Raw genomic sequence first — 20,779 nt, forward strand, 5'->3', positions numbered from 1 at the left:
GAAAAACTTGTCTTGGATACCATTCATACAGATCAATTCATTACACAGTGCATTGAGGTAGTAGTCTGTGTTGCATGTTCTCATTGTCACCATGTAGATTTCTTCTGGATGCTCCAGTTTGCTTCCATGTCCCAAAGGCATTCAGATAGGTAGGTTAACTGATCATTGCAAATTTCCCCAAGTAGATGAGTGATAGTATCTGGGGGAGTTAATGGGAATGTAGGGAGAACATAAGGGGTTAACAGGATTAGTGTAAATGAGTAGTTGATGGCTGGCACAGACTCAGTGGGCTGAAGGGCCTGTTTCCATTTTGTACCTATGAGCTATTAATAATTGAAAGGTTAATTCACTAATGGATAAGGTGCCAGAATTAGAGGTACACCAACATAGGAGGTCTAAAAGGCTGATATAGATTAGAGATAGTGAGAATCAAGGCCATGGCAGAATTTGAAAACAAAATGTAATGATTTTAAAAATCAAGGTATTGCTTAACCAGAAGCCAATGTAAATCAGCTAGCGTGACAGGTGAACAGGGTTTGATGGGATTAGGACACAAGCAATCGAGTTTTAAAAAGTTTCACAGAATACAAAATGCATGATGGCATCTAAGCTTTGAAACTATCCCAAGTAGTTGTTTTAAGATTAACTATCTATGCTATAGGAGTGAAAATGATACAAGATGTCCTCTCAAGAAATTGACCATCTTTTATTTGACTATCAGACAGCCATGAGAAACCCTTGGAGCTTTGATTGCAGTAGATGTAATTAGATCACAAAAACAGGGGGACGGAAGATAAACAATGCTGGAAGATGTACAACAATGTAGTTGAGATCAAGACAGAACAGGTAGTCAGTTTTGCTACAAACTAGAAAGTCTAGTAATATGAAATTATTGAATTCAATGCAAAGTCCCAAGCACTGCAGCATGGATGGTTGGAAGATGAGATTCTGCTCCTTGAGCTTGTATGAGACAAAATTTAAAGGCAGAGAGGTCAGAATGCCTTCAATACTCTTGTGAAATACCACTGAAGTTAATGCATGGCAGGCACAGTAGTATAGCAGTTAGCGTAACACTATTACAGCGCCAGCGACCAGGGTTCAATTCCGGCCACTGTCTGTAAGGAGTTAGTATGCTCTCCTTGTGTCTGAGTGGGTTTCCTCTGGGTGCTCCAGTTTCCTCCCACATTCCAAAGACGTACAGGTTAGGAAGCTGTGGGCATGCTACATTGACACCAGAAGTGTGGTAACACTTGTGGGCTGCTCACAGAACACTATGCAAAAAAGATGCATTTCATTGTGCGCTTTGATGTACATGTGACAAATAAAGATATCTTATCTTAATTAAGCAATAGCTATACCTGGAAATCAAAACTTCGTTATTTTGAGTTACATTCAAATCCTTATGACCAGAGCAGATTCCTTGCTCAAGCAAGCTACCTCTATCCCTATATAATGAAAGAGCTGCTAATCGTTCAATTGGTGAACAAAGAGGGCATATACAAAAATCTTGGCTGAAGGCATGTGACTCAGGTAGACTTTTAAAAGCAAAGTAGTGAGGCAGAGATTATTTGCCTATAGATAATAACAATTGATGTATGAATCATTTTGAAACCAGGTGTTAACTAGAACAAAGGGGATGAATTGAACAGTGTATGGCACTTAGGGGATTTCAGTGTAAACTCAAATCACAAAGCAAGAGGGATAAACTATGCAGACACAAGAGTCTGCAGGTGCTGGAATCTGAAAGCAGCAAACAATTTGCTGGAGGAACTCAGCAAGTCAAGCAGGATCTGTGGGAGGAAAGGAATGGTCAATGTTTTGGGTTGAAACCCTGTATAATTGGATAAACTATGCAAAGCCTCAGGAGGAGAACCTGGTTAGTAAGATACCATAGAACTTGAAAGGCTATATATAGTGGCCAACTAGAAAGTGGTGGAAGAAGTGTACAGCATTGGGAGAAAAAGTTAAGCCAAGGTGGGAATTTTAGAGGAAGGGTATAGTGACTTAGTTTTGGAGGCTACAAGATGACACAGATTCAATAATTTAAAAAGTTATTATTTTTAAATTATAACAATTTAATTATATTAATTTAAAAAGTGAGCCTCATTTCTTCCTGGACTATTCATGTGGGTAAACTTCATCCAATATTTACAATTACAGTGGAAGATCTTCTAGTCAGAGTATTACAGCACGGAAACAGGCTCTTTGGCCCAACTGGTCCATGCCGACCACAGCAACCTCCCTGCTAGTCCCAGTTGCCCGCATCTGGCCCATAACCCTCCAAGCCCCTCCTCTCCATGCATCTATCCAAATGCCTCTTAAATGTTGCAATTGTACCCACCTCAACCACTTCCTCTGGCAGCTCATTCCAGGTACTCACTACCCTCAAAAGTTACCTCTCAGGTCTCTTTTAAATCTCATCCCTCTTACCTTGTATCTGTGCCCTCTAGTTTTGGACTCCCCAATCCTAGGAAAAGATTATGACCGTCCACCTTATCCATACCCCTCATGATTTTACAAACTTCTATGAGGTCACCTCTTATTCTCCTCCGCTCAAAGGAATAAAGATTCAGTGTTTCTACGTATCCATGTTTCTACCTGAAACATAATGCTCTACCGATACTGCCTAACCTACTGAGTACACTGGCACCTTGTTTAGCACTATTCTGGAGAGGGCCAATTCATTTCAGCACCCTTAGCCCTCCAACTGAAAACTTACAGCTAAGTATTCCCCTTGCTCTTTAAAAAAAATCCCACTCTGGCTGCTGTACTGGAAACCTGGCACATGTCTGCCCTCCACTGGTACTCCTGTAGCAAAGAATTTCCCTAAGCTTGATGTGGGGATCTGCCCAAGGGCAGGTCAGTGCAAGCCAGGTCGCCAATCAATGCTGAGATGTGGGGCTGCAGTGGTTGCTTCACATGCTTACAGACCAACCAAATCCTATTGTCTCTCTCATCACCTCCTCGTCTTTCTTTCCAATCTTTTTATTAGTTTCCAAACTTTTTATTAGTTTCCAAATTAATACAGATTAATAGATAATATCGACGTTTGTACATGTAATACAAAGAGATCAGGAGAACAATCATGGCATAGATAACCAAAGAATAATATAAAAAACTGTAGATCCCACAATCTCTTAGTAAATGAATATAATATTAAAGAAAGGAAAGAAAAAGATGTGTATATAAAAAGAAAAAATCCCCAAATCAATAAGAAAAATTATAAACAATATATCAAACCAAACTAAAAAGAAAAATTTCAAAAACAAGAAAGACTGGACTGAAATTTCTCAATAGAAACAGAGCAATATTATGTCGTCAACTCAGTTCCACTAAATTGGAAAGTTATTGAAGAGGGATCTATATCATGTGAAAATATTGAATAGATGGACTCCAAATATCTTCAAATTTAAGTGAAGGATCAACAGTACCACTCCTAATTTTTTCCAAGTTTAAACACGATATAGTTTGAGAGAACCATTGAAAAGTAGTAGGGGGTATTGGATCCTTCCATTTAAGCCATTAATGTAACAAAGACAATCATACAGTAAGCGGAAGCAGATAAATGGTCAGACTATCCTTGGTAATCCAAAAATTGCAGTGATAGGGTGAGGTTGTGAATCAATATTCAATACAGTTGAAATAATGTTAAAAATGTCTTTCCAGTATTTTTCCAAAAGAGGACAGGACCAAAACATGTGTCAGAGAAGCCACATTCGATTTACGTCTGTCACATATAGGATTTATGTGGTGATAAGAACAGGCTAGTTTATCTTTGGACGTATGGGTCCTGTGAACTACCTTAAACTGTATCAATGAGTGTCTGGCACACATTGAAGATGTATTAACTAAATGAAGAATTTTCTTCCATGTCTCTGTAGGTAAAGATGTTTGGAGTTCACTTGCCCATTCATTCTTAATTTTGTCCAGTGATTTTGGACGTATTTTCATAATTAAATCAGATTGCTGCTATCAAGCCCTTCTGATAAGGATTAAGACCTAAAATTTTTTCCATAATTTCAGTTTTGTATGGTGTCAGAAAAGAGGGTATAGCAGCTTTAAAAAAATTTCTAATCTGCAAATATCGAAAACCTCCTCTTAGAGGTGATGGAAACACTTGTTCTCCCCCTCTTTGTTAAGCTTCACAGCTCTCCCCACACTAGAAATTGCTCTGCGGGAATAAAAATGAGAGGATTAGAGAACCAAAATGGAGACACAAGAAAGATTGTAGATGCTGGAAATCTGGAACAACACACATGAAGAACTCCACAGATTAGGCAGCATCTATGGAGGGAAAAGAACAGTCCACATTTCAGGCCAAGACCCTTCATCAGTCCTGAAGAAGGATTAGAGAAGCCATAGGATTTGAGCTACTGTCAACACATGGAATAGATGCAGGCAGTTCTACCATGGACCACCCTCAATGCTGGCCAGGGCACATCACTGAGCTCCACATCTCAATGCTGAGCAGTTGCAGTTCTTGCCCTGGCCAACACCACAGGAAGCCTCTCCACACAGCATCATGGCAATTCATTGCTGTAAAAGTGCCAGTGAAGGTCAGAGGTTCATGCCAGATTATCAGCATGGTAGCACTGTCAAGAGCACATTATATTTACTATATAGATGCCTTTTGACATCAATTCTATTAATGCTGGAATTCTTGGGAATGCATCTTGAGCACCAAGAAACTGATGTACTGCCAGCATTCTCTATCTATGCTAGTGGGTACACACCCCATTGTAATACTAGGTCAAAGCAGAAACTGTAGTCTACAAATATACAGAACCGCTCTTACTACCCAGTCTTCATCCCAATGCATGTATATTTCAGGGCTACAAAAGGAACGTTTATACATGGTAGGCAACATAATATTAATAGTTTGGTAGTTTTACCACAGCAGCAGAGCAATAGAATTTTTGGACTGCATATACAATCATTATTTAAGAATGAGATCTAAAGTCTGCCCCCATCTCAGATAACAGTTCTTATCTTGGTATACAGTCATATGCAACTTGATCTCAAAGTTTAGAAAGCATCTTAATCTGGTAATTCTGTTATGACAACAGAGCCTTGGAGTCGTAGTTGCTTAGCACAGAAATGGGTCCTTCAGCCCACCACATCCATGTGACCTTTTTGACCACATTAAGTCCAGATCCTTCTAAGCCTTGCCTATGCTTATCTAGATGTCTCTTGAATGCAGTGATTGTATCCAACTCCACTAATACCTCTGGCAGCAACTTCCAGTTATCAACCACTAAAAAAAAAATTCCCCTCAAAGCCCCTTTAAAACTCCTTCCTTTTACCTTAAACCTATGCCCTTTTGTTTTTTTATACCCCTACCATGGGAAAAAGATTCAGAGTATCTACCCAATCTAGGACTCTTATAATTATATATACCTCTAACAGGTCACCCTTCAATCTCCTGCACTCCAGGGAAAACAAACCCAGTTTATCCAATCTCTCCCCATAACTGAAGTCCTCCAATCCAAGCAATATCTGGTGAATCTCCTCTGAACTCTCTCCAGCACAACCATATACTTCCTATAGTGTTGTGACCAGAATTGCACAATACTCCAAGTGCAGTCTAACCAGTGTTTTGTGAAGTTGCATAATAATTACCCAACTTTTATGATCTTTACCCTAACCTATGAAGGCAGGCATGCCTTCATCACCCTATCTACCAGTTGCCACTTTCAGGGAACTATGGACTTGAACCCCAGAGTCCCCGTTTATCAACATTCCATAGCACCCTATCATTTAATGTACCCAACTTCCCAAAATGCATCATCTTACACTTGGCAGCATTAAACTCCAATTGCCAATGCTCTACCCAGCTTTCCAACTGATCCATATCCTGCTTTAACCTTAGTCAACCTTCCTTGCTATCCACACCAACAACTATATCTCCAAACTTACAAATCATACCTCATACATTGACATCCAAGTCATTGACATTTATCACAAACAACATGGGTCCCAGCATGAATCTCAGTGGTTTACCACTGAACACAGACTGACAATCAGAAAAACATCCTTCCATCATTACCCTTTGCCTATCACCAAGTCAATTTTGGATCTAATTAGCCAGCTTACCTTGGATCCCACATGCCTTAAGCTACTGGACCTTGTCAAATGACTTACTGGTCCACACAGAATAACTAGAGTCATGCCTTCAATCATCTATTGTTATATCTAATACAAATATTTTTTTCTCATTTTTTCAAAACTCAAATTCAAAATTAAATATTAAACAATATACAGAACATAATTTGCAAATTTTGACTGGGTTAATCAAATTCATTGTCAAACAATCTCCAAACCAACACTGTCACACACTGATTTTAATGCTGTTGATCAACTATCTAGATTTGCAGAGAAACCTTTGAGCATATACTGTACATCTTGAAAGTAGCTACAGAAAAACAAACTTAGAAGTAATTAAAATGAAACTATATCATGTTTAAACTTGGAAAAAATTAGGAGTGGTACTGTTGATCCTTCACTTAAATTTGAGGGAGTTTGGAGTCCATTTATTCAATATTTTCACATGATATAGATCCCCTTAGAATAACCTTTCAATTTAGAGGAACGGAGTTGATGACATAATATTGCTCTGTTTCTACTGAGAAATTTTAGTCCAGTTTTTTTTTTGTGTTTTTTAAAAATTTTTTTTCTTTAGCTTAGTTTGGTTTGATATATTGTTTACAGCTTTTCTTATTGTTCTGGGTTTTTCTTTTTTTTATATTTTATAATAAATTATATTCATTCACTAACATATAATTGGATCTACAGATTTTTTTTATACTCTATTGTTCTTTACGATTATCCATGTCATGATTGTTCTCCTGATCTTTGTATTACATGTATAAACATTGATATATTAATCTGTATTAATTTGAAAACTAATAAAAAGATTGAAAAAGAAAGTAATTAAAATGGATGTTACATTCAAGAGCTTACAGTTCAGTTTTGTGTTCACATGCCACAGGATTCTTCAGCTGATGATTACTCCAATAGAGATAGTACCTTGCAACTTGACCCCTGTAATTGCTGTCAAAAAGTAGTAATTATGATATAATGTCAATTGACTACTTTCAGTTAATAACCCAAACAATAAAATGAATGATAGCTCCAACAAAAATAGAATCACAGAATGGTTACAGCATGGAAGGAGACCACTCAGAATAGTACAGAATTTATGCAAGAGTTGTTCCTACTATCCTGCCCACATCCCAATCTTGCAAATTCTTTCCTTTCAGATATTCCTTCAGTTCCCCTTTAATCATTACATTTCAAACTGCCACCACCACTAACTCATTACATAAAAAGTATCACATAGCTTCTGGCTTTTTTGCCAACTACCTTTATGCCATGTCCCCTTCACCAATGGGAACAGTCCCTTTCTATCCCTAAATTTTAAATACTGATATCAAATCCCCTTCCAATCTGCTCCAAGGAAAACTACTCAAGCTATTCCAAACTCAAATTGTTCAAACCTAGAATTATTTTGGCAAATCCCTTCTGCATTCTCTCTGAAGCCTTCACACCTCTCCTAGCCCATGATACCTAGCTTTCAAAATATGGACCAGTGTGTTATTGTAGTTGATCTCAGCTTCCTTGTTCATGTACTCAATGGCTCTATTAATAAACACAATGATCCTATGTGCTTTTTTTAAAATCACTTTTTCAACCTGCCAGGGTATTCAAAAACAAAAATGTGCATATATACCATCAAATCTGTGCCCTGGTGCTCTTTTTAGAATTGTGCCTTTTGTACCAGATTCTTGATGATAAAAGTGCACAAGTTTTTTTTTGACGATTCTACCACACAACAATATTTATAAGGCTAAATAATGAAGTTAAAATTTAGGTAAACAACTCGTCCAATTTTAAGAATGTGATTCAGAAAAAAAAAGTGAGTATTTAAAACAGAAACAGAAAGTGCAGGAATAACTTGACCAGTCAAGCAGCAACCATGGAAGGCAAAACCAGCCTACAGTTTGGGTCAGGGACCCTTAAGAACTGGGGATGAGTGGAGCTGTTGTAGTTTTCTGAAGAGCTTGGAGAGAAGTGAGTTGCAAGACAAAAGACTATATGAATTGAAAGTACAATTAATCCAAAGTAATTTGCTAAAAAGCCAACTTAATTTCTTTGCAGAAAGACCAGTGTTAAAAAGTACTCTAAGATTTTATTTAGCATAATTTTCTGATTCCAAATAGCAGAATTCAAAAACAATGCAAATTTTCAGTCAAGTAATGGTTATATTTTCGTCCTTCAGAAATAGATAGAGCATTCCTGATGCTGCTAAGAGGAAACACTTCATCTTTTTAATATAGGGCAGGCAACTTAGGTGTACTTTTTGCTCAAAAACGGCTTTCAAATGTGACCCAGTTAACAACCATTCAACATACTTATCAAAAGAATCTAACTCTACACGTGACAACAAGATTGCCACGGATTTTTTTTAAACATGAAATAATTTCATACTGAAATAAAGTTTCAAATTGATTTCATATTCAAATATCTTTAAAAGCTGTCAATGATTTCAGATTTAAATACCTTAAATGGCATTAACATGAGACAACAATGCTTAAACAATGGTATTTAGGATTATCTGGGTATGTTACTACATTAGTATCTCAGAAGCTTTAACTAATTATCTCAAATCCCACCATGACAGCTGGGGCATCTAAATGCAGTTGATTAAATAAACTGGAATAAAAATTAGTATAGGTTTATTATTGTCACTTGTACAGTGAAAAACTTGTCTTGCATACCATTCATACAGATCAATTCATTACACAGTGCATTGAGGGTAAAAACAATAACAGAATACAGAGTGAAGTGTTACAGCTACAAAGGAAGTGCAGTGCAGGTAGCAAGATCATAAGGTAGATTGTGAAGTCAAGAGTCCATCTTATCCTATAACGAGGAAGGGTTAAGAAATTGTGACCATACAGACAACTACTGAAAAAAATACCACACACACAAGCCCGACTCAAGACCAGGTGATTACTGTGTCTGGAACTTGATTGTAAGCCAGCTGTCCTTGTACCTTAGACATCCTAATTGAAATCGGTGTAGTTGCATTGTTTAAGTATGTGACAAGGACTGTATAAATTAATGTCTGCCCCTCTGTATTGTGGAGACCTCCGATAAAGACTTTGCATGAGAGTTAGGAGAATTCTTCCTGGCAGTATACTGCTAATAAACGTGTTTTAACAGAATTAATCTGTGGCACTGTGACTTTGCAGCAGGCAGGAGTGGGAACTTAAAATTGGGATGACAATAAGGGAACCATTCAATAGTCTTATCACTGTGGGATAGAAGTCCTTGAGCCTGGTGGTATGTGCCCTCAGGCTCCTGTATCTTCTGCCTGATGGGAGAGGAGAGGAGAAAAGAGAGAATGACCCAGGTGGGTGGGGTCTTTGATTATGCTGGCTGCTTCAAGGCAGCAAGAGGTATAGACAGAGTCCATGGAGGGGAGGCTGGTGTCCATGATGCGCTGGGCTGTGTCCACAACTCTCTGCAGTTTCTTGCAGTCCTGGGCAGAGCAGTTGCCATACCAAACCGTGATGCATCCAGATAGGATGCTTTCTATGGTGTTTCGATGAAAGTTGTTGAGTGTCAAAGGGGACATGCCAAATTTATTCAGCCTCCTGAGGAAGTAGAGGTGCTAGTGAGCTTTCTTGGCTGTGGCATCTACGTGGTTGGACCAGGACAGACTATAGGTGATGTTCACTCCTAGCAAATTGAAGCTCTCGACCTCAGCACCATTGATGTGCAGGTAAATGTACACCGCCCCCTTTCCTGAAGTCAATGACCAGCTCTTTTGTTTTGCTGACATTGAGGGAAAGGTTATTGTCATGACCCCATGTTGCTCAGCTCTCCATCTCTTTCCTGTACTGATCGTTATTTGAGATAATACGTTTAGAGTCAGGAGCCTGCTGCCCTCAAAATCTTGCCTGCTTGTGACTCCAGTCCCTTAGCACCTTGACTCTTAACTGCAATTTGAAATGGCATAGCAAATCAGTTAAAAAGCAGCAATGGATGGACAATAAATACTGGCCTTAGGAGTGAAACCCACATCCCACAAATGAACAAAGAACTTCTTAACACACACAAGATTGACTTCACTTTTGTGTGTGAAATGACAAATTGTAAGCCTTCAGCTATTTAAAATCATACAATTCCATCCTCTGAAGCACTGGTGATGGTAAAAAGGATTCACAGATTCCAACATGGGAAATGTTTATATGTCCAGAATCTTAGGATTATGATTACAGTCAAAATACTATTTTTATTAAATGAAGTTCTGGGACTTACTTCTATCACTTTCCATTATTTTAAAGTCATGACACTCCTTTATTTCCATTAATCATAAGATTTATGATTACTAGTCTTAACGGAATGCATAGCAAGCTGCACTAGATGATGCTAAGATGCATGATATTTAGAATTGCAATAGGAAGGGTAAGTTTTAGTTATGAGGAAGACAGTACTGCCTTTTGGGACCACTCAGAAATGAAAGCATTAGGCAGCAGGAATCTAGATGCCATGAAGTTGGGGTCCTGAAGTTAAAGGGAATGAAAGTACATGGAGCTGTTTTAATTAGGCATCACCATGGAAGGGCCATGACTTGACATCTAGATGTTTTGTTTATTTCACTGGTGAATTGTTTGATGCCAGCGTGCAGAAAGGAGTTAAAAAGCACAAACAGGGACAAATGTAAATGAGACTGAAATGGAAGCAAGTCTTTAGAAACAAAGTGAATGCATTAAACATAAGGTGCCAGTCAAATCCCCCGACCATCTCCCACCCAACTGCACATGCACTTTTTAAAATCTTATACAAGATATGATTCAAAACAGGTTATAGAAAGCAACAATATTTTAAACTGTGAAAAACATTTTAATCTTTATTCACTGCCATAATTATGACAAATTATTGCAATACAAAATTTATCATGAACTTGTTCATGGCTTATTATTCAGAATTTAAATGAAATCAAATTGTTTTAAAAAGCTAAAAGGTAAAATATTTGCATTGTGGATTTCATTGTACAAATATTCCAGATTAGCACCTTCACTCCAAGGGTATTTAAAATACTGAATACATTCTAGAACTGCATTATTTCAAAAGAGCAACAAGATAATTGACCAATGAATTTATTTTCTTTCATATTTGCCAAGGGAGAAAAATTAGCATAGGAATCATGGGGAACTCCCACTTTTGAATAGTACCATTGCTCATGTCTTCTTAAACAAACAGATTACATCTCAACTAATACAATAATATTCACAAAATGTAACAGCCCTGCTTTATGGGGTTGTGTGATTGAACCTTACATTAAGGCCATGAATGCCACCAACTAAGCCGCCCTGACGAAGAATCTACTTGTAATTTTGCATCTGCACCAATGCAAGATCAAAGGTTGCTTCTTGTTTTCCAGTTGGTCCAGTCGCTAAAATGCAGAAAGAGTACTAGCTTTTCCAAACCTACATCATGCATTTTATTTCTAGATTCTCATTAGGATCTCTTTTCAGGACCATGGTGGGTTAAGTTTAATGTAGCAGAGGGGTGGGGGAAAAAAACACCAAAATAACAAAGTTTTCAAGATGTGCCAAAGACCTTTATTACAATACTTCAAAAGAACCAGATTTGTTAAGAGATGTGACAACGGAGGATCCATAAACAGCAAATTCCAGATCATTGAATTTTGTGATGTTAGTTGCAGTATTACAGAATTTCTGAAATGGTGCCATGGAATATTTTAAATCCTCCTGAATTTACAAGACTGAGTTAGTATCTTGCCCATTTACTAGAGCAGAGAAAGAGTAAGATAGATAGTTGTGTCACGCTAGTTAAGTGATAGACCGGCAATCCAAACATCAAAGTTCAAATCTCCCCATTGTGGAATAATCTGGAATTGGGAGGGAAAAACACTAGTTATTGTAATGCTAACTACAAAACTAATGGATAGTCATAATGTCCTTCAGGGGAATAAATCTACCACCCTTAACTAGTTTGAACTATGTTTAAATCATGAGGCTGACACATGCCCTCTAAAATAGCCAAGCAAGCCATTCAGTTGTTCCATTACTGCTGCATTGAAATAAAAGGTGATATCAGACTGACTTCAAAACATCAAATTAGGCATTGAATTTGGATAGGGCAAAGTCACTCCCAATCCAGTTGGCAGTGCAAAGTCCTCTTCACAGGCTTCTGCTTCAGACCAGTCAAGTAACAGCTTGATGACAACTTGCCTGACTTCTCCATATCAATTTCTGGGTACACTTCATGCCACCAGAGATGGTGGCACAGTTGGATAAGACAAGATAAGATATTTATTTATTAGTCATGTGTACATCGAAACAGTGAAATGTATTACTGAGAATATGTTGGCGGCAGCCCGCAAGTGGTTAGTCCTGGGAATCCTTAACAGGACTTCAGACTCAAGTTCCATGGCTTCACAGAAATGGGGGATGTTCACTGATGATTGCAATAATCAATTAGATTTGCAATTGCTCAGCAAATGAGCTAATTGAGGCCTGCATGAACAACAATACCATTTATCAGTTCATGCCTTAATATTAAGCAACATTTGAACCACAGAGAGAGTTTAACCACCAAACCACGACATTCGATAGCATTACTGATGCCAAGTTCTTGACCATGAACATCTGGATTTGGGATAGGTTGTCACCATTTTGCAGCAATTCATCGGAACCAACCATAAAAATTATGATTATACAGGTCAGAGGCTGTGACTCACCTCTTAACACCACAAAATCCTTTCACCATCTACAAGGCTTGAGGCACTTCAGGAGTGGTAATAGAATACTTTCCAGTTATCTGGTGATTGTGGTTGGTTATGCAAGGACCAGCACCCACTGCAATACACCTACCACCACAACAGGTCTACAGCAGATGCAATCTCACTAGCTCTCCACTCTTTTGGAGCACCTAGAAAACTGCAAGACAGGCTACTGCTTATTGATTACAGCTTGGCATTCAACACTATCATTCCCTCAGTACCAAGCTTGAAAACTTGGGCCTCTGTACCTCCCTCTGCAACTGGATCCTTGACTTCCTTATAGGGAGACTACAGTCAGTGCAAATCAGTGACTATCAACACAGGCACACCTCAAGGATGCGTGCTTAGCTCACTGCTCTACTCTATCTACATTCACGACTGTGAAACCATCAAACCCTATCTATAAATTCACCAATGACACCACTGTTGTTGGTAGAATCTCAAATGGTGAAGAGGAGGCTTACAGATGGGCTGATTGAGTGGTGTTGCAACAATAACCTCACACTCACCATCAGCAAGACCAAGGAACTGAGTGTGGACTTCAGGAAGGGAAAGTTGGGAGAACACACACCAATCCTCATTGAGGGGTCAGCAGTGGAAAGGGTGAGCAGCTTCAAATTCCTGGGTGTCAATATCTCATCGGATCTACCTTCACCCGACACATTGATGCAATCAAGGCGGCGGCACACCCGTGGCTCTACTTTGTTGGGAGTTTGAGACTTGGTATGTCACCAAAGACTCTTACAAATTTCTATGGATGTAAACTGGAGAGAGTCCCGACTGGTTGCATCATAGCCTGCTATGGATCCTCCAATGGATAGGGGCATAACAGACTGCAGAGGGTTAGAAAATCAGCCAGCTCCATCATGGACACAACCCTCCCCACCAAATGAGGACATCAAGAGGCAGTGCCTCAAGGCAGCAGCATCTATTATTAAGGATCCTCACCATCCGGGACATGCCCTTTTCTTGTTACTACCATCAGGGAGGTGGTACAGGAGCCTGAAGACCCAAACTCAACGATTCAGGAACAGCTTCTTCCCCTCCCCCATCAGGTTTCTGAACAATCCATGTACACATGAACACCACCTCACTTTTTTTGCACTATTTATTTTTGTAATTTATAGATTTTTTTGTCTTTTGCACTGTACTGCTGCCACAAAATAACAAATTTCACATCATATGTCAGTGATAATAAATCTGATTGCAATTACACCACAACTTGCAGCACTTGACTGGAACTATTCTCCTTCTAGCAGCGCACAGTGACTGCAGTGTGCACGTCTACAAAAAATGTAAGGAAGTTACTTACCCAAGATACAAGGACCGTTACTTACCCAAGATGCTCCTAAACCTAACCACGACATCTGCTACCAAAGGCAAGGCCAGCAGACGCATGGGAACACTACCACTCACGTGACCCCCTCCAAGTCACACAACAGTCTGACTTGGAAACATATTGCCATTCCTTCATTGTCCGAGTCTAAATCCCAGAACACCTCACCCAACAACACTGGGGGAGAACTTCACGACAGCAGCAGTTCAGGGTAATGGCTCACCCCCACCTTTTCAATAAACAATGGCCTTGCCTGCAATGTCCAGATCCCCCCAAAATGAATGAATTAAAAAGTAACAAACTATACTGTTCCCTTTGTTGCAACAGCTCTAATCCAAGCAAGTTTCACATCACAAATGAGTTCAGCTTTCCAGTTTGCAACTCCTACAATCTCAATAACGATACCACTGCTCAGATCAACTTTGATCCACACAGACAAATACGTGGATGTTGGAGACACTCGCTTTTGGTTTGTGCCATTTCGTTTTATTTTGCGTGGATCGGAAGGAAGAGGAAAACAGTTCGTATTTTTTGTAGTTGAGATTCAAAGGCGGTATTCGACAAATTCAGCAGACCGCTGTTCTTTTAAAGTTTATCAGCTGACCGTGAATTAAAACGCCACTGTTTAACCAGCCTAAGAATTTTGCAGACTTACTGAACAGGAAACTCATATGCAAAAGGAAGAACAACGCAGAGCATAAATGAACACGGTGAAAAGGTCCCTTGCAGGAGGGGCTATCCTGGAGGAACCTGCAAGAGCAACTCGTTGCATGAACCAAGAACTAGTCTCGGCTAATCCGAGCCTCAAACCTCGTCTCGCCAACTGTGCAAAGTGCCCGAAAGTCGTGCAGAGATGGCAGAGTGCGGGCTGCGGAGCCCGCGTCGCCCGCCCCGGACCCCCCACTCACCCCCTTGGCGTCTTTGACGAAGTAGCTGCCGCTCGACCCTTGCGAGATGCGCTGCGGGTAGACGCCGCTCTCGATGGCCTGCTCGGCTCGCAGCACGATGTCGGCGAACTCCGGATCCTCTGGGAAGTGGTTGAGCTCGGTGCCCGGCCAGCCGGGGCTCTGCGGCTGCTCGTCGAGCGGGCTCGGGCAGCTCAGCAGTGGCTCCTTCTCCGGGTAGAGCAGCAGCAGCGACGGAGAGGACGGCGAGTCGCCCAGTTCCAACCCGCCGGCTCCCTCAGCCTCCCGGCGGGGTAGGAAGCGGACGGCTCCCCCTGGGTTCGCGGCAGCCCGGCCGAAACGCAGCGGCGCCACTACTACTGCTGCTGCTTCCTCCTCTTCTACCACCCACTCCAGCGCCGGCACAGCATCGCCGCCGGCTCCGAGCTCCAGGACGGGGGCCGCGTCCCCGCCGCTCTCCGGCACACGCCCGAGCGCCGCCGGCTCGCCGTCCATTCGCCTCCGTGATGCAACTGAGGGGGGCGGAGCGGCACATATCCCCCGCGCGCCCGCTCTCACCTGCAACCGCTCGCAGCGCTCGCGCCGAACGGCCAACAGCCGTGCACGCGCAACACCTGCTCTCGAGACCGGGAGGGGCTACGCGCGAGCAAGGGCCCGAACGGGTGACATAATACCTGAGATAGTGATGTCACAATAATGTTGTGACATCATTGGGGAGGGCGGGGAGGTCCGGCGGTAGTCACACTTCCAGCTAAATCGAGTTCCAACTTTCCAAGGCTTGGCTCGGTCTGAATGATCCAGTGGTCAAATGCACCATGGCGTGGGATATGGTGGAGCAATGCGAAGCCGGAAGGGTCAGGTAGGTTGATTTAGAGCTAATAAAAGCTGGCCCCAACTGCGAAGCAAGTGTGAGCCTGCTGGAATTTGCAGGCACCTGTGCTGCCCCCCCCCCCCCCCCCCCACTTCGGTTATCTACAGGGCAGGTGCGAGATACTTTTGTCTTGCTCCATGTATCTGGTGCATGTTTGGTCCATCCCTACAATAGCTCTCTGGAAAACGCCTGAGATTTTTCCTCGTCATCTGGAACTCAAAGATGGGGCGATTTTCCAGAAACTCGATGTATAAACCTCCAGAAAAAGGGGGAAAATTGGGAATCACGATGACTATCTTTGTGTATAGCTATGAGAAGACCATGGGCATGTAAACACCAAGTGTCAATGTATTTTGAGACTCCATCTATCCCCTGCAGAACACTTTATCTAGAACACCTCTGATCACAAATCATTTCCTCAGGCTTCCAAATCAATTCAGCTCCTTCCATCTGCTGATCATCCTCTCTCCATTTGGTTCCATCTATCACCTACCAACCTCTCTCCCACTCCCTCATATTGTTACATACAGGCAATCTTTTCTGTTCCCTCTCAGACCTGATGTAGGGTCTTGACCAGAAATGCTTTTGATTCCACAGATGCTGCCTGACCTGCTGAGTTTTTCCAGCTTTCTGCTTTTCGTTCCCAGTTTCTCAGGGGTCTGTACAAAATATCATCACAGCCTGCAGGAAAAGGAGACAATGGATCCATTAGGTGGTTCCCCTGGAAGACCGTCATAGTCGCTTGGCAGAATGCCTTTCAAACAGGTACCAAGACCTTGTTTGGTTGGTGGTGGAAAAGGCCCTCATTGTCCAATCTGTCATGCATGGTCAGGATACTGACCACACTGCAGACTGTCATTGTGACAGCTTCACTGTCCTTTTGACATATAAGGAGGCCATTTGGCCCATTAAGTCCATGTAGGCTCTCAGAACACACCTATCAGTCCCTTTCCATCGCTTATTTCCTAGGAGAAACCCACATGATGACAGAGAGAATGTGCAAACTCCACACAGACAGCACCTGAGGTCAGGATTGAACCAACATCTCTGGAGCTGTGCTTTAGCTGCACTAGCTATCGCACCACTTTGCTACCCTGAAGGATCATTGTTTAGTACTCTCCTGCCATTGCACACAAATTAGTTGAAATCTGTGTAAAAACTCTATGGACTATTTGCTTTCAGATTGTAAATAAATAACTCATGACATGCCAATGTTAAGTAAAAGAAGTTACATGATGTTATAAAATGTTGACTTGAATGTTCTGTATTACCTTTTGTTTTTTTAAAGAATAAAGTATGTTTTGTAATTTAAAAAAAAATTGAATTATCTTCAAACATGGCCAAATTCACGCATGAACATCCAAGATTAAAAATGCACCCACCTTCAGGTTGAGGAGAGCAAGTTATAGAGAGAGAAACAGAGTCAACGATTCCGGTCAATGACTCTTCATCAGTATTGAAACCTTGTCCTCATACATTGACTCTGCTTCTCTCTCTAACAGAATACCAGCTGGCCTGCTGTGTATTGTGATGACCTTCTGTTTTTATTTCAGATTTTGAGCATGGGCAGGTTTTTTTTGATCTTCAAGTTAAATAGAGATTTGGTTTGTGTTATATTAATTGAGATTTGGGGACTATATTCAGAAAGGCTTTTGAAAAGAATTGCATATTTTGTCCACCTGTCTTTCTTGCTATTTATTTTTAATTCTTGCTAAAGCAATTTTAAACTTAAAATTCAACTTTATTTATACAGCACGGTAACAGGCCCTTCTGGCCCAACAGGCCCACGCCGCCCAATTACACCCATGTTAACCTACTAATCCGTATGTTTTTGAAATGTGGGAGGAAACCGAAGCACCCGGAGGAAACCCATGCAGACACAGGGAGAATGTACAAACTCCTTACAGGCATTGGCGGGAATTGAAACTGATCGCTAGCGCTGTAATAGGGTTACGCTAACCGCTACACTACCATACCACCCTAAATTTTTTGTAGGAATCTAACTTCTGAAAATAGATTCTCTTTAGTACTGCTTCTAAAAGGCTCATTGTAGTCCATTTGATGAAACTGAAAAGAAATTGTTATTACCATGGCACAATTTCTTGCTTGATAGAAAATATCATAATCTGAATTCCTCTCTGAGATAAATATTAATAATTAGTTGCTGAAACTTCCACAATGAGCACCAAGTTTTCTCTTGCTTTATCTACCAAGCTATGTTCTTGTATATTTTCAGAATTTCCCCTTGTTGGAATACTTGAGCTTCTTCACAGTTAGATAAACTTTGGTGATTAAGGCATTCTTCCTTTCGGAACCTGTCTCTAGGGAACTCAGAGTTAACTCGGAAATAATTTTTAAAAATGTATTTAAAGTTTAAGAACTTGCTGTCATTTACCAATAACATTTGTGACTTGAAAATGCAGCAAATTACACAAGCACACCACCAGCATTCAATTCCATCTTATCACTACTTTGGTCGATCCCTCGAGTGCCACTCATCATCTAATATTGGGCGAGTAAAAATTTGCTTCAATCAAATAGTGGGAAGAGAAAATCATTGGACCAGATGAAGATAATACTAAGCCAAAGGTTCCATGAACACTTCCATCCTTTGAAACCACTTCCATGGAGGTCAGCTAGCTGCATTGTGCCAGCACATCCTCTTCTGGCACTGGACTCTGTATAAAGTATAGAGGCGGAGCCTAGTTCCAGTTGCACTTGGCAGCCAGCTGTACACCAGCCATGGCTGGCCCATTGTAATACATCCACATTCGTATGAACACATTAATCAGACTTAATGTTTATAATTTTTGGAACTTAAAAGAAGCATCTAAATTCCTATAAAATATTTCAATTTGAATTTTTTAACTGTATCTTATTATTTGCTGCTTGGTGACTGCTCGGCTTCCCAGGATGGTTGTGATAGCGAGCCTTGATTTGACCTACAAGGATACCAAGGTTTACTGTGGTTGCAGGAATTGTGTTGGATCAAGAGTGCCAAGCCGATCTGGTCATTTCATGTATGATCTGCCTACTGTCTCTTATGAAGTCCTATTCCCAAGTGTGTAATGTCACCAATGTCTACCACTGCCTCAGCTTATCTGCCGTCAAAATATTCATCCTTTGAAGCCACTAGGCTTTAATGCACTGCTCTCCTGCTTGCCTCCTACCTTTGCACTTGAGGTCATTTAAATCTCTATTGCCCTTATCCCAATTCACATCAGGTTCTGAAGATCAAAAACTCTGCATGCCGGAAATCCAAAACAAAAACAGAAAATGCTAGAAACACTCAACGGGTCAGGCTGCATTCATGAAAAGAGAAGCTGTGTAAATATTGTGTCTTCCAACTAAAATATTAACTCTGCCTTAGACAGTTTCTATTCCGCTATTTAAAGACTCTTGAACGGTCCTCTTGTACAATAAAGATGAACTGTTGATCTCTCAATCTACCTCGTTGTGGCCCTTGCATCTTATTTTGCCTACTTGCACTGCACTTTTCCGTAAGTGTAACATGATATTTTGCATTCTGTTATTGTTTTTCCCTTTGTACTACCTCCATGTACAAATGTTTGGAACAATCTGTATGGATGGCATGCAAAACAAAGTTGTTCACTGTATCTCAGTACATGGGACAATAATAAACCAATTACCAATCTTAAGCCCCACCCCCATGTTTTATTTGCATGCTACTTCTCATTGAAATAATGCAAAAGTACCCTGCTCTATCTCACCACCAGCTCCTGATCATGTTATTCCTACTAAATTATCTGATCAAGTGTCAATTTCAGGTTGAGCCAATGACACTTCACGCTTGTTTATGGAGCTCTGATTTGCCTAAGTGTCCGGTTTCAATGCACAAAGCATTAATGCCATGACTTGCATAATTTTTGTTTTGGTTAGATGCTGTATTTAGCGCAGGTGTGGCCTGTTCCTCGCTCCTTTGCCTTCACAATCACCTGGGACGTCTTCCAGTTTATCTGGAGGTCCGAGATGGAGCGAATCTGACAGGTCACACTGCACAAGTCCCCTAAGAATAGGACAAAGGTGTACCCAACGTTGCCCTCATCCTGATGACCACCTTTGTGTGTGGCTGTATCAGTCTGTGTGTGCACCCCAAGTACATGGGCACGAAGTGTCACTACATGCTGAGGTTCTACCTATCCCTGGTGTTGCGGAAGATAGGCTTGGCCCCTCTACCATACAACACCCCAATCAGCTGGATGTTGCCACACTACCTGTCCTTTGTGGAAGAGTTCTTCCAAGTAAACACCTTTGACCACAAGTCCATCAGACAGTGGGAAGCGCAGAATGTACTTCAGATACTGTAGGACAGGGACGCTATGGATTCTGTGGGTTTGTTCCCGGTGCAAACGATCCAAACTATATGGCAGAACGCCTCATCGCTAGATCCGACCAACAAGCACAAAGACCTCATTTGGCTGGTGATGAGAGGTGCCCTCCCTGTCAGAGCCTTCCTATACAGACGACATATCACCCCCAATGTATGCTGCCCTCGGGACGGCTGCGGTGGGGAAGGAACGGTCACCCACCTCTTTGCAGATTGCTAAGAGGGTGTGGAGACAGATGCAACGGTCCATGTCCCAGTTCATCCCCAGCAGCCACGTGACAGAGGTCTCTCTGATCTATAGGTTGTTCCCGGGGCCACACACCAAGACAGATGTCAAGTGCTGCTGGAAGGTCATCAGCTCAGTGAAGGATGCCCTTTGGGCTGCCCGAAACTTGTTGGTCTTCCAGCACAGCGAGATGTCCATAGGGGAGTGCTGCCGACTGGCACATTCCAGGCTGCAGGAGTATGTGCTGAGGGATGCACTGAAAAGCTCGGTGCAGCC

General features: G+C 41.2%; 1 protein-coding gene across 1 annotated transcript in view; it reads right to left on the bottom strand.

The window, feature by feature from the left end:
* pi4k2b (phosphatidylinositol 4-kinase type 2 beta) overlaps nt 1–15,731 on the bottom strand; it is a 35,976-nt gene extending 20,245 nt beyond the window's left edge. The window contains exon 1 of the mRNA XM_052041767.1: nt 15,062–15,731. Coding sequence (XP_051897727.1) covers nt 15,062–15,553 — 492 coding nt within the window. The 5' untranslated portion in view covers nt 15,554–15,731. The remainder of the gene's footprint in view (nt 1–15,061) is intronic.
* Between the last annotated feature and the right edge of the window lie 5,048 nt (nt 15,732–20,779).

This window comes from Pristis pectinata, chromosome 2, assembly GCF_009764475.1.
Source record: "Pristis pectinata isolate sPriPec2 chromosome 2, sPriPec2.1.pri, whole genome shotgun sequence".
NCBI classification, from domain to species: domain Eukaryota; kingdom Metazoa; phylum Chordata; class Chondrichthyes; order Rhinopristiformes; family Pristidae; genus Pristis; species Pristis pectinata.